This window comes from Salmo salar, chromosome 19, assembly GCF_965601325.2.
Source record: "Salmo salar chromosome 19, fSalSal1, whole genome shotgun sequence".
Taxonomy (NCBI): Eukaryota; Metazoa; Chordata; class Actinopteri; order Salmoniformes; family Salmonidae; genus Salmo; species Salmo salar.
In genome coordinates this window covers 52,421,191-52,435,972 of record NC_138309.1, presented here as the reverse complement: position 1 = coordinate 52,435,972, position 14,782 = coordinate 52,421,191, and the positions used below count along the sequence as shown (strand labels likewise).

General features: G+C 45.6%; 1 protein-coding gene across 2 annotated transcripts in view; it reads left to right on the top strand.

Annotated features, from left to right (window-relative positions):
• Window positions 1–8,981, top strand: part of rnls (renalase, FAD-dependent amine oxidase) — a 45,774-nt gene extending 36,793 nt beyond the window's left edge. For both annotated transcript variants that reach the window (XM_014158281.3, XM_045702417.2), the window contains exons 6-7: window positions 4,164–4,339; window positions 6,318–8,981. In XM_014158281.3, coding sequence (XP_014013756.1) covers window positions 4,164–4,339; window positions 6,318–6,470 — 329 coding nt within the window. In that variant the 3' untranslated portion in view covers window positions 6,471–8,981. The remainder of the gene's footprint in view (window positions 1–4,163; window positions 4,340–6,317) is intronic.
• Window positions 8,982–14,782: the final 5,801 nt, after the last annotated feature.

Below are 14,782 nucleotides of genomic sequence, written 5' to 3'. Positions count from 1 at the left end.
GCAGCGACATTCCCCAACCAACCTGACAGAGCTTGAGAGGATCTGCAGAGAAGAATGGGAGAAACTCCCCAAATACAGTTGTGCCAAGCTTGTAGCGTCATACCCAAGAGACTCGAAGCTGTAATCACTGCCAAAGGTGCTTCAAGAAAGTACTGAGTAAAGGGTCTGAATACTTATGTAGATGTGATATTTCAGTATTTCTTTTTTATAAATTAGCAAATTTCAAACACTTTTTGCTTTGTCATTATGAGGTATTGTGTGCGTGTGTAGATTGATCAGGGGGAAAAAACAATTTAATCCATTTTAGAATAAAGCTGTAACGTAACAAAATGTGGATTTGATACCATCAACCCGCCAGTTCCCAGCTCACTTCCCGCCTGATTAAGCAGGGTAGTAGTGTGCAAGCAAACTTCTCTCAGATTATTTCTGAATGGCCCTTTGAAAGCTTGTGAATGCAGAGAGCAGGAGAGGCGCTGTAAGAATAGCTGTGGAGTGTCTCTCCAACTCTCTGCAGTGGTCTAAAACGGGGCGCTTGCTGTGACCAGGGGAACAGGTGTCAGGTCACAGGACAGGACAGTGGGCCCCCTGTGTCATATAAAAGTAAGTTAACAACCAATGCAAATTGCACACTGCATAACTTGGTTGCCAACTTGCTCTGAGTGGAGCCTGTCTTTGTTTTTCTACCTGGTGAACGTTGTAGTCTCTTGCTTCTATCTCGGAAGCAGAGTTGGTGCCAGCCTCTACATACCTACGTATAAAACAACCAATAACTGATTCTGTGAGCACTAAATACCAGCTACTCAAACACCTTTTAGTGGTGCCATATACCATTAAAAAAATCTAATATTTTATACCAGGGCCTTGCACAGTCAGAGCTATGAATTTCAAAAGAGCCCTCTGTCCATCTCCTCTGTGTCATATCCTACATATTATAACAGGGCTCGCCTAACACCATTCCTACAGAGATACCGTCCTGTAGGTTCCTACAGAGATACCGTCCTGTAGGACGGAGCTGATCGTGGACTTCAGGAGACCGTAAGAGGGAGCACGCCCCCATACACATTGACGGGGCCACAGTGGAGAAGGTAAAAGCTTCAAGTTCCTCTGCGTACACATCATTGACAATCTGAAACGGTCCACTCACACAGACAGTGTGGTGAAGAAGGCGCAACAGCCCCCAACCTCAGGAGGCTGAAGAAATTCGGCTTGGCCCCTAAGACCCTCACAATCTTCTACAGATGCACTATTGAGAGCATCTTGTCGGGCTGTACCACCGCCTGGTACGGCAACTGCAACATCCGCAACTGTAGGGCTCTCCAGAGGGTGGTGCAGTCTGCCCAACGCATCACCGGGAGCACACTGCCTGCCCTTCAGGACATCTACAGCACCCGGTGTCACAGGAAAGCCAAGAAGATCAAGGATCTTAGCCACCCGAGCCATGGCCTGTTAACCCCTCTACCATCTAGAAGGCAAGGTCAGCTGGGACCTAGAGACTGAAAAACAGCTTCTATCTCCAGGCCATCTGACTGTTTAAATAGTCACCACTAGCCAGGCTCCGCCCAGTACCCTGCCCTGAACTTAGTCACTGTTACTAGCTGGCTGCCACCCGGTACTCTACCCAGCACCTTAGAGACTGCTGCCCTATGTACATAGTCATGGAACACTGGTCACTTTAATAATATTTACTTGCAGTACTGTTTCACCCACATCATACTTCTATACTGTATTCTAGTCGAGGCCTATCCGATTTAACAATCGCTGTACATATACTATTTGTCAGATATACTACGTTTTACTCTATATACTGTCCATATTGTCTATACATCCCATTACATTCCAGACTTCGATATTGCTCGTCCTAATATTACTTAATTCCGTTCTTTTACTTTTTAGATGTGTATATTGTTAGATACTACTGCACTGTTGGAGCTAAGAACACAAGCATTTCGCTATACCCGCAATAACATCTGCTACATATGTTTGTGACCATAAAAATTGATTTGGTAGTTACAACTGGGGTTGGATTGAAAACCTACAGGAGGGTAGCTTTCCAGGAACAGGGTTGGAGAACCCTGTCGTATTAACATGGTCTCCGTCTCCATTTCTGCCCTCTCCATCTGAACTGAATTATTTGTTGGAGGAGAACGGCAGATGCAAAAGCTCACTTCCAGGAATGACACATCTCAAGTGATCAGGGTGAAACAGTCATCTGTGGGTTCAGTCGCCATGACAACAAATATCCTCCGCACAGGATACGCTGTTTGGGTTTTGCACCTCTTTCTGTCTTTGTCTTCCTCTTTCTCTCCCGCTCTCATTTTCTCGCTCTAGCTGGCCCTTTGCCTGGGCACAGGGATGCCAAACACTGGTTAGAGTGTCTCTCTTACCCAAGAGCCAACCCAGAATGGCCCACTGGACAAAAGTTAGACCCCAGTGAATGTGTGCTGTAGAGTCTCTGTGACCCCACGGTGGGCCCACAGTGAGCATCCCCAGCTCCCTAGTTTCCCACAAGTCAGTTTAGCATCTCCAGTTTGGCTCCAAACAAAACAGCTGGCTGTGTTTGTGTGTGCGCTCAGTCACGTGACATGGTCTCGTCTGCCGCTTTTAAAAAAAAATGAACCGAACAGGAGGAGATGATTGAACTTCTGGTAACTCTGTGTCCTGCTCCGGCAAGCCAATCTCGGGACGTGTTTATTTGCTGTGGTAAACTATTATTCTCCGCAATCAGTTTAAATATGGTTTTAAGACAATTTCATCAGAGAGATGACTTCACGACATATTGCCTCGATAAATCAACGCAAAACATCCTTTATGGGTCAGATCCCTGTCTGTCTGTGCCTGTTGTCTGTCAGTCATTAGAAACAGGACCTTACTGTGTCCATTCCCTGCATGATGTCACCATCACACAGTCAGATCCACAGCAGACAACAAGCCTTTTGGTTGTGTGTACAGTTACCAAAAACACAACATGCAGGTAGGTAACTGCCAAAATAAAGGAAACACTTGAGGAAATGAGGGTTACAAAGTCTATTGAAACCAGGTGCTTCCACAAAGGTGTGGTTCCTGAGGTAATTAAGCAATTAACATCCCATGATTCTTATGGTCATGTATAAAAATGCTGGGCAGGCCATTATTTTGGATACCATGGCTATGCCCCCATAGGATGTCAAAGCCTCCATCCACCGGGTACGAGTGGTTGATGAGCATGAAAACGATGTAAACCATATGCCATGGCCGTCTCAGTCACCAGATCTCAAATCAATTGAACACTTATGGGAGATTCTGGAGTGGCACCTGAGACTGCGTTTTCCACCACCATCAACAAAACACCAAATGACGGCGTCGCATCCCTCCAATAGAGTTCCAGACACTTGTAGAATAAATATATGCCAAGGCGCACTGAAGCTGTTCTGGCTCGTGGTGGCCAGAACAGCTTCAAGACACTTTACATTGGCGTTACCTTTTTGGCAGTGCCTGTACATGCAACACACAGCAACCTCTGACTGAGGGAGACATTTGCATTACAAATCAAGCTGGTCATATTAGTTACGCAGAAACAGGGGATTCTGGGTACAGGAGTCTGTTTCATTAAAAAGCCATGACGTATGTTGTCAGTGGCATGCACAGTTTTGACCCCCTTTTGGTATTGGCATGCAACTCTTAATTAAACATCAGGACAGAGATAAGGAAGTGCTTTTTTTTTCTTCCTGGAGTCAGAATCCTATCAAAGAATTCCGCTGTCAGATTAGGGGAACGATCTTGATGCCAAGGATGATTTTCGGTTCTATTCAACATCTAAGCTGTTTCCATCTCCAGCTGTTTAAATCTGAGGTCTTAGTTCTTTCTGAAAACGAATCTTCTCAAGACATTCTGATGACCCACTACATTCAGTAGGGCGTTTTGGATTTATATTTCATATGTTTTTTACTGTTCAGCTGTGAGATTTAAGAGTTCACTGTCTTAGAAGTCGTTTCTGATGATCAGTATGGCCAAAACATAAATGTCTTAAAATATTTGTTTTTTGTATTGATACTTCTACTGTCCTGCATTGTAAACGTAACTGCACTGTGTTCTTAGCTATGCCTGTGTGGTGCTGTTCAGTCAGCAGAGTTAGTCCATCCATGGTGGTATGGTTCTGTACTGTGCTGTGTTTTCTTTCTGTGCAGAATCCCCTGAGTGCGGTACCTCCATGGTGGTTCACACCAGTGTTCCCTTTGGTATCAAACACCTGGAGGAGGCAAAGGAGCAGGTGGAGCCTCTCATCCTGGAGGAGCTGAACAAGCTGCTGCCCGGCCTGCCACAGCCCGACAGCATCAAATGCCAGAAGTGGAGATACTCGCAGGTGAGCGGAGTTACTCGGTCAGGAGTTTTACCGCATTCCTTCTTTGAGAGAAGAGAAAGTAGACTGTCAAGATGTTTGTCTTCATTACTCCTTTGAGAGAAAATAACTGTTTCTACTTCAGTCCTGTCACGATGCATGGAAAGAAGGTCAACGTAGAGGATTGACATGCTGTATCTATCTATCAAACGCTATTAAACTTCAATGCATTACATTTCTCTCCTCGCGCTTTCTCTCGCTCGCTTTCTCTCGCTCGCTTTCTCTCGCTCTCTTTATCATGCTCTTTCTCTCGCTCTTTCTATCATGCTCTTTCTCTCTCTCTCTCTCTCTCCAACACACTCACACACACTCTGCTAAGCGAGGCTGGACTGGGCTTGGGGGTCAGAGGCCACAGAACATCTGTGTGGGAGGCACATCACTGGGAGTGCCAGAGCATGGGCCAAGGCCCACTGGAACTGGACGGGCCATGATAGAACACATGCACATTTGTACTGTAATACACATGCACTCATACACACACTCATACCATACACACATCAGCTCCCTGTCAAATACACAAGCAGACATTCTAGCAAAGACCGTTGTGAGAGCTCAGTTAGTAGAGCATGGCGCTTGCAACACCAGGGTTGTGGGTTTGATTCCCACGGGGGACCAGTACGAAAATGGATAAGAGCGACTGCTAAATGAGAAGTGTAAAATACATATTTTTTTAAACTTGAGGAAATTATTTATCCTAACAGTTATAATAGTTATCTGTTGCTTAGATGTAGGTTATAGGTTGCTTTCTCTTTAGAGACTTATGTTATTTTTTATTTATTTCACCTTTATTTAACCAGGTAGGCCAGTTGAGAACAAGTTCTCATTTACAACTGCGACCTGGCCATGAAACAGCCATATTTTCAGCTGCTAGAATCTCATGCTTTCCTTGCTATAAAATGTGTTTATATTGGGGCATTTTATCTTAATGTCCAAAACCACCCTCCTCCTTCACTCTCTGTGGTCTTTGCCATGGAAAATCAGCCTCACACTGTATATGGAGACAGCAGAGCTCAGGCCCACTGTATCAACTTACCACTAGAGTAAACCAAACAATTTGTCCATGGCTAGATTTCAACAAGAATGCTTATCAATTGATTTAAATGGTGATTACCATTCAGAAATGCATGGGCAAACACAATATTTAGTTTTTGGGGAGTAGTGGGAATGGAGGGAGGGAGGTGGAGAGTGGGGGTTGATATCAGCACACAGTAAGTAGTAGGCTATTAAAAGCCCCAGCAGGAAATGGATACTATTTCCTTACCCTTAGTGGTGAGGGGCAGTGTACCTCAGTGCAGGCCAGCAGAAGCCTCTAAAAATGGCCCTTGCTATGACACGTACACAGACTTGTGTGTTTACGCTCCCAAATCATTAACACACTGAACTCTCGGCATTCAGGGTTGAAACATGAAGACAGTTGGCTGCGAGGCTGATTTTGATATCTGCTCGTCTAGCCAAAGACGGTGCATTTTTCTGGCTTGATCTGTACTATCCCACCACAGGTGGTTGGTGGTACCTTAATTGGGGAGGACGGGCTCGTGGTAATGACTGGAGTGGAATTAGTGGAATGGTATCAAATAAATCAAATGCATGGTTTCCATGTATTTGGTGCCATTCCATTTGCTCCGTTCCAGACATTATGAATTGTCCTCCCCCCAGCAGCCTCTATTGTATCCCACCATGTATCGACCTACCCTGAGCACAGACTGTTAGAAAAGACTTTGGGGATTTCAGGATAATTGTAGTACAAACAAATAATTCTTTCAATTCTCATTGTACTATATCTGTGTGAATAGATATGTGACAAGTGTAGAGATTCATATTTTCCAGAAAATGTCAATATTGGTAATAATTCAAATTTATCTAAAGTCTCATGAAATACCGCAAAAATCGGATGGATCCCCCACCCCCCTCACTCTCTACCCCCTCTTTCTCGACTAATTAGGTGAGGAGCTCGGTGGCCGACTGCCCGGGGCAGATGACGCTGCTGTCCCAGCCTCTGTTGGTGTGTGGGGGCGACGGCTTCACGCATTCCAATTTCGACGGCTGTATCGAGTCTGCCCTGAAGGTGTTTGACGTTCTGAAGCACTCTCTCTGATGCCGCCTTCTGGGGTTGGGAGTATAGTGTGGTGGGGTTCTATGTGTACAGCACGTTAGCCCAGAGAGGGGGGCATGAAACTGATCTGTTTTACAGAATCCATCCATTCACAGAGAGGGGGGAGGAAACTGATCTGTTTTACAGAATCCATCCATTCACAGAGATAGGGGGAGTAATGATCCCCCCCATCTCTGTGAATGGATGGATTCTGTAAAACAGATTAGTTTCATCCCCCCTCTCTGTGAATGGATGGATTCAGTTTCATCCACTGAGGTACTTAATATGTTGTGTGATATTACAGTCAACACCATATGTATTTGGGCAGTGAAGCTACAATTTAAAATGTCTCTTTACTCCAGCATTTTTGGATTTGAGCGACAGTACAAAATGTCACCTTGTTTTGGAGGAAATGTTCATATATATCTGTTTTTACGGTTTATGTATCTACTACCCCCATTTGAAGAAGTCATAAGTATTTGGACAAATTCACGAACAGTGTATTAAAGTAGTCAAAAGTTGAGTTTTTGGTCCCATATTCCTAGCACACAGTGACTACATCAAGCTTGTAACTACACACTTGTTGGATGCATTTGCAGTTTGTTTTGGTTGTTTCAGATAATGTTTTGCCCAATAGGAAATGAATGGTGAATAATGTGTTGTCACTTTTATGTTAGCATGTTTTGTAACTTTCTCACTCATCATTATTCATAATTCATTCAGGATTTTTAATAATCATGCCATTATCAGGATTAATTTAGAACTGTTCAGAAACATGTTATCTACTCACTTAGAAAATTACTCCAGTCATCATTCAGTTACTATTGGGCAAAACATAAACTGCAAATGCAACCAAGGAGTTTGTAGTTACAAGCTTGATGTGTGCAAGGAATATGGGACCAAATACTACTTTAATACACTAAGTGAATTAAAGGGGCGGCAGGTAGCCTAGTGGTTAGAGCATTGGGCCAGTAACAGAAAGGTTGCTGGATCGAGTCCCCGAGCTGACAAAGTCAAAATTTGTCGTTCTGCCCCTGAGCAAGGCAGTTAACCCACTGTTCCCCCGGCGGCCGAAGACGTGGATGTCGATTATGGCAGCCCCCCGCACCTCTTTGATTCAGAGGGGTTGGGTTAAATGCGGAAGACACATGAATATGCATTAAGTTGTACAACTGAGAGTCCCTTATGACTTTTTCATATGGGGGGACTCTACACATAAAGTGCTTTCATTTCTAAATGGTTAAACGGATATGTATGAAATTACCCTCAGTACCTTTTATTTATCACCTCATTTAATCTCAAATCCAAAATGAGTATAGAGACAAATGTATAAAAAAAATCTGTCCAAATACATTTGGTGTTTATATGCTGGAGGATGAACAGGAGGCTGTGTTCTTGTGTAGTTTTATGCAAAACAGGTGTGTTTAACACACCCCTTGACCTGCTCATTTAAAAAGGTGTACAATGATTCTGTTCCATTGCCTTGTTCAGGCAAAATGAAAAACTGTACTTGTAAGTACCGTAATTTCCGGACTATTAAGTGCACCTGAATATAAGCCTGAATTAAAAAATATATATATATTTTGAACATAAATAACCCGCACATGTCTATAAGCCGCAGGTGCCTACCGGTACATTGAAACAAATGAACTTTACACAGGCTTTAACGAAACACGGCTTGTAACAAAAATAACTAGGCTTTAACGAAACACGGCTTGTAACAAAAATAAATAGTCTTTAACGAAACACGGCTTGTAACAAAAATAAATAGGCTTTAACGAAACACGGCTTGTAACAAAAATAAATAGGCTTTAACGAAACACGGCTTGTAACAAAAATAAATAGTCTTTAACGAAACACGGCTTGTAACAAAAATAAATAGGCTTTAACGAAACACGGCTTGTAACAAAAATAAATAGGCTTTAACGAAACACGGCTTGTAACAAAAAATACAAATTTAGCAGTAAGCTTTACCGGTAGTTGTCTTTTTGCACTGAGTCAATTCCTCACTCTGCTGTTTCCAACGTCTTATCATCGACTCATTAAGACCAAGCTCCCGTGCAGCAGCTCTATTTCCTTTTCCAACAGCCAGATCAATCACCTTCAACTTGAAAGCTGCATCATATGCATTTCTCCGTGTCTTTGCCATGATGAGGGTGACAAAATGACTACCGTAATCAGAATGATGCGAAGTTTGAGAGCGCTTGATTTAATCTAAACAGTAAACAAAAAAGTTGTTTGACCTTAACCCATTCGGCAATTTCATTGGTCTAATGAAAGCTTCATGCCGCCAAAAAACTGAGCACATCACAGAATGTGTTTTTTTGGAGAAAAAAATTTGAAAGCGGGAAAAATCCATATATTAGCCGCGTCATTGTTTAAGCCGCGAGGTGCAAAGCCTGGGAAAAAAGTTGCGGCTTATAGTCCGGAATTTACGGTAATTGTGTTGTTACTCAGGATTTCTCTTTAAACACCTTATCTTGGTTCACCTTGAATAAAAAGGTTTTCAAACTATCTCCCACTTTGTGTCTTTAACTCCACTTGCGTTTCGCACTGATAAACAGGAAGATGGCAGGTGGTATGGAAACCAATCCGCACAGAGCTCAGAGAAAAGTCGTACAAAATGGATGTGGTAGTCAAAAAGCAATTAGAAAGCAATCAAGATCCCTTAATGACTTCTAAATGCATTAGGCAAAGTAGGCACACTATGTAGTGTTTGAGTAATACCAGATCTCACCCACCATTGTGTGACCCCTGGCATTAGTACAGCCGGAGGACTCTGGGTATGACTGCCTGATATGACTTACCCCAGATCTGCCCTGTGCCCATGGAGGCTAAGGGCCCTGTGACCCTGCCACCCCCCGTCCGTGGCAGTGTAATTCCACCCGGGGCAGCCGCCCGCCGCTGGCCGAGTTCAGCTGCTTAGTGGCAGGGCAGTAATCTGGGACAAACAAAATGTTTGGCAGGAGGTCTGGAGAGGGAGAGAGACACCCCCCCCCCCCCCCCCCCCACTAATCCAACATAATTACAGCATTTTGGGCCGGGGCCCCGGGCTACTGCAGCTGGGATAGTCGTAGGCCCTCTCCACTCTCCTCTCCACTCTACTTAGTCTGCAGCACCAAGCAGCACCCAGATCGGGGTTAACACACACACACACACACGTGCCTACACACACATGCACACACATCTATATGTGCTTAGTGTTTTAACAGTGTGTATGCACACCCAGCGCATGGCCGCAGGAAGATGTTTTGGGTTGGGGTGCTGATGAGTGTTTCTCCCCTCGTACAGGAGTAATAAATGCCTAGTTCACTGATTTTGTGGTATTCTTTTTTTAATTATAATTAAAAAAATATTTTATCAGGGGGTGCTGCAGCACCCCTACTTCCCATGTCTATGGGCAGGTGTGCAGCGGCGGGCCCCTCATTGCTCTCCAGCCCCATGCAGTTACACCTGCTATGGCACCAGGCTCTACCTCCACACTGACCTCCAATTAGGCTATGCCGTCTCGCATGCTACCATTATCAACGCAGTGTGCCACAGAAACCCCAGAATGTCGAATTATGAACAGCCCACTGAACAGATTCCACACACTGGCTTGAAGAGGGCAAAACCACACACTGGCTTGAAGAGGCTGGAGACACAAGGCTAGTGCGGGGAGCGGGAACAGGATACACTGGGCCGTGGAGGCGCACTGGCGGTCTCGAGCGCAGGATTGGCACCACCCGTTCTGGCTGGGTGCCCGCTTCCCCCGGGCCAATGCAGGACGCTGGCACCGAGCACACCGGCCTGTGGATGCTCGGCCTTGACGCCGTGCGCATCACCCCATAGCACGGGGCCTGACCAGTACCACGCTGCCTCCGGTAAGCACGGGGAGTTGGCTTAGGGCTCAACCCTGGTCCAGCCAAACTACCCGTGTGCCCCCCCCAAAAAAATGGTTTGGGGCTGCCTCTCAGGCTCCCTTAACTCCTCCATAGCCCTGGATATGCTCATCCTCATCTCCGCCCATGTCCATCCTTCTTCATCGTGCTCCTTACCCCGCTGCTTGGTCCTTTGTTGGTGGGTAGTTCTGTCACGGTTGTCGTATTGATTTGACCAAAACGCAGCGGGAATATGTATACTCATCTTCTTTTTATTTTGAAGAAGGAGAAACAAATACATTTTACATTTTTACATTTTAGTCATTTAGCAGACGCTCTTATCCAGAGCGACTTACAGTAGTGAATGCATACATTTCATTTTCATTTCATACAATTTTTTTTTTCTTCTTTTTGTACTTGGCCCCCCGTGGGAATCGAACCCACAACCCTGGCGTTGCAAGCACCATGCTCTACCAACTAAATACGTATACAAAAAAAGAACAAAACGAAACAGTCCTGTCAGGTGCATAAACACTGAACAAGGAACATTAACCACAAACCCCGAAACACATAAAACAAACACCCCTCTTACATAAGAACATAGCCCAACAAACCCCAAAACACTCTAAACAAACACCCCCTGCCACATCCTGACCAAACTACAATAACAAATAACCCCTTTACTGGTCAGGACGTGACACGTGCAGCAAAGCACCCCCACAACATGATGCTTCCACCCCCGTGCTTCATGGTTGGGATGGTGTTCTTTGGCTTGCAAGCCTCCCCCTTTTTCCTCCAAACATAACGATGGTCATTATGGCCCAACAGTTATATTTTTGTTTCATCAGACCAGAGGACATTTCTCCAAAAAGTACAATCTTTGTCCCCATGTGCAGTTGCAAAATGTAGTCTAGCTTTTTTATGGGGGTTTTGGAGCAGTGGCTTCTTCCTTGCTGAGCGGCCTTTAAGGTTATGTCGATATAGGACTCGTTTGACTGTGGATATAGATACTTTTGTACCTGTTTCCTCCAGCTGTCACGTCCTGACCAGTATAAGGGTTATTTGTTATTGTAGTTTGGTCAGGACGTGGCAGAGGGTATTTTGTTTATGTGTTTCGGGGTGATGGTTTTTGTAGTAGGGTGTTAGATTTATTATTTCCGGGTTTTGGTTTATGTTCTATGTTTTGAATTTCTATGTGTAGGTTAATGGGGGGTTGGACTCTCAATTGGAGGCAGGTGCTTTCTCGTTGCCTCTGATTGAGAGTCCTATATATGGGTAATTGTTTGGTGTAGTGTTGTGGGAGATTGTTTCTTGTTTTGCCTGTGTGAGCATGACAAGACTGTTTTGTTGTTCGTGAGTTCTTCGTTTTTGTTATTTTGGTGCTCTCTTTATTTTTAAATAAATACAAGATGAGCATCCACATTCCTGCTGCATTTTGGTCCTCCATTCCCGACGACAACCGTTACACCAGCATCTTCACAAGGTCCTTTGCTGTTGTTCTGGGAATGATTTTCACTTTTTGCACCAAAGTACGTTCATCTCTAGGAGACAGAACGCGTCTCCTTCCTGAGCGGTATGATGGCTGCGTGGTCCCATGGTGTTTATACTTGCATAGTATTGTTTGTACAGATGAACATGGCAACTTCAGGTGTTTGGAAATTGCTCCCAAGGATGAACCAGACTTGTGGAGGTCTACAATGTTTTATTTTTTATTTTCCCATGATGTCAAGCAAAGAGGCACTGAGTTTGAAGGTAGGCCTTGAAATACATCCACAGGTACACCTCCAATTGACTCAAATGATGTCAATTAGCCTGTCAGAAGCTTCTAAAGCCATCCATCATTCTCTGGAATTTTCCAAGCTGTTTAAAGGCACAGTCAAGTTAGTGTATGTAAACTTCTGACCCACTGGAATTGTGATCCAGTGAATTATGTGAAATAATCTGTCTGTAAACAATTGTTCGCAAAATGACTTGTCATTGACAAAGTAGATGTCCTAACTGACTTGCCAAAACTAGAAATGAACAAGACATTTGTGGAGTGGTTGAAAAACGAGTTTTAATGACTCCAACCTAAGTGTATGTAAACTTCCCACTTCAACTGTATGTGTGTGTGATCTCCTGTAACATTTTCACTCAGCAGGTCGCACAACTCAAGACATTGATTAAGCACACAGAATATATCAGTCACTGTACCCCTCGTGCCACACCAAGCTTCACGTGAGGGGCAGGAGGAGAGAGATGGAAGCTGCTCAGATGACATGCTAATGCTCATCCAGAGACTGGGTGGAACAGAGCAGAACTGCAGCGGGGGGGTGGGGGGGGGGGGGGGCGAGAGGGAAGCTTCTTGCTCCAAGGGGATGCATAATTCATCAGAGTCATCTTGCAAGAAAAAGAAGGCAGCTGCCTGGATTGCACTAGCCTTGCCACAACGTTGCATCAGCTGCCTGCCTCTCTGCCTGCCTCTGCTCTGCCTGCTTCGGCTCTGTCTGCCTGCCTCTGCATGCCTCTCTGCCTGCCTGCCTCTGCTCTGCCTGCCTGCCTGCCTCTGCTCTGCCTGCCTGCCTCTCTTCCTGCTTGCCTGTCTGACTCTCATTAACACACCCATCCCCAGCTGGGGGTCTTTGATCTTTTTTTAGCATCCGATAAGAAAGAATTGGTTATGGATGAAGAGTTAGGCGGCGGAGGGGAGAAGAATGCTGGGGATTTGGGTTGTGGAGGACGGTGCTGTTAGAGTAAACCTGGGTCTGCCGGTGGGCTTGTGTGTGGCTGGTTGGATGGTTACTGCTGTGTGATTGTTCGGCGGGACGAGAGACAGAACAGAGCAGCGTTGCATTTGGAGCAGTGAGAAGAGCTGCAGGCACTGTGCCACTCTCACTGGCTGGCTGGCAGAGCGCTTGGTAAATGACAAAGTCAAGCGAAGCCTTTGTTTCACTGCCAGCACTCATTTAAAATGTTCCCCCGACTCCTTTTCACTTTTATCCACCCCTTCTCTCTCTCTCTCTGTCTCTGTCTCTCTGTCTCTCTCTCTCTGTCTCTCTGTCTCTCTCTGTGAAGAGTTCCCCCACCCTCCCCGTTACACAAAGCAGTAAAGCATGCTGCCCGAGACACTAGGCTCATGGTGCGTCTGACCTATTTTTGTAGGCTATTCCGATGGAGCGCGCTGCTCGTCTGCTGTGCACTGTGGGTAGCCGATTTGCATTTTTGCAAAGTCACTGGCAGATGGCACCAGAGGTTGAGGAGGTAGTAGCTACCCCCCTACCTCCACCCCCTCTACCTCCACCCCCCCCACCTCCATCCCCCTACTGCCACTCCAGTGGAAGCTGCTGAGGGGAGGACAGCTCATATAACGTCTGGAACGGAGCGAATGGAATGGCATCAAACGCATGGAAACCATGTTACCACGAGCCCGTCCTCCCCAATTAAGGTGCCACCAACCTCCTGAGCTCCACCCCCCTCTACCTTCACCCCCCCCCAGCCCTCCCTCTGGGGCAACAAGGGCAGGATTCAGGTCATGGCTTGTCATGTGACTCGCCCGGATTGGGATGAAAAGTCTCAGAGCGATCACTCTACTCTGTTCCCACTGGGGATGGAGGGGGGTTCGGATCCAAGAGCATTTCTTAATAAGATTACTCTGCTGGTAGAAGGCTATCTGCCCAGGGGAAAATATGTCTTCAGGGAGGACATGAGGGAAAATGGGTTTGGGTTTTTAGTAAAAGTGAGTCCACTCTGTGGCCCCTTGTGTGAGCGCACATTCATACAAGTTTGTGTGTACATACGTGCATGTGCACAGGCATACAACAATTTATGTGTGTGCATGCATGGATATGTGTGCATGTGCACACGTATACAATCGTGTGTGTGTGTGTGTGTGTGTGTGTGTGTGTGTGTGTGTGTGTGCCAGACAGTAGATTAGGATGTTAAGACTCCTCCTCAACACCCTAGAGCGCCCAGGCTTGGATAAGGAGAGAGGCCCTGCGCTTCCCCGTGGGAGGTGACGTCACCATAGCAGCCGTCTCTCTCTTTCTCTCTCTCTGTGGCAGAGCTGAGAAAGAGGCAGGCAGGCACAGCCCTCTGAGCACAGTCAGTGGATCGCCTAAGAGCTCACTATTGATCCGGGAGGGAGGGACAGTCAGTCAGAAACATACAGACAGACTTGTTCTACTAAAGAGCTCCAACTCATTACCTCAGCACCCCCACTATACAGCCACATCAGTAGCATCACCTCTATTTGTTGCTGTTTCATGAGCACAAGGATTTTACGAATGGGGTTACTATCCCCATGCCCAACCCTTCACCATTACTGCTTTCTGGGGGTGCCGTTCAGGAATTGAACCCTGTGTCGCAAGAGTAAGCAGTGACTATTACATCACTGCTATAATATAATGCAACATGTCACTGCACATTGACAACACACAGAGGTATTAACACTAAATCCCAGAGGTATTAACACTAAAT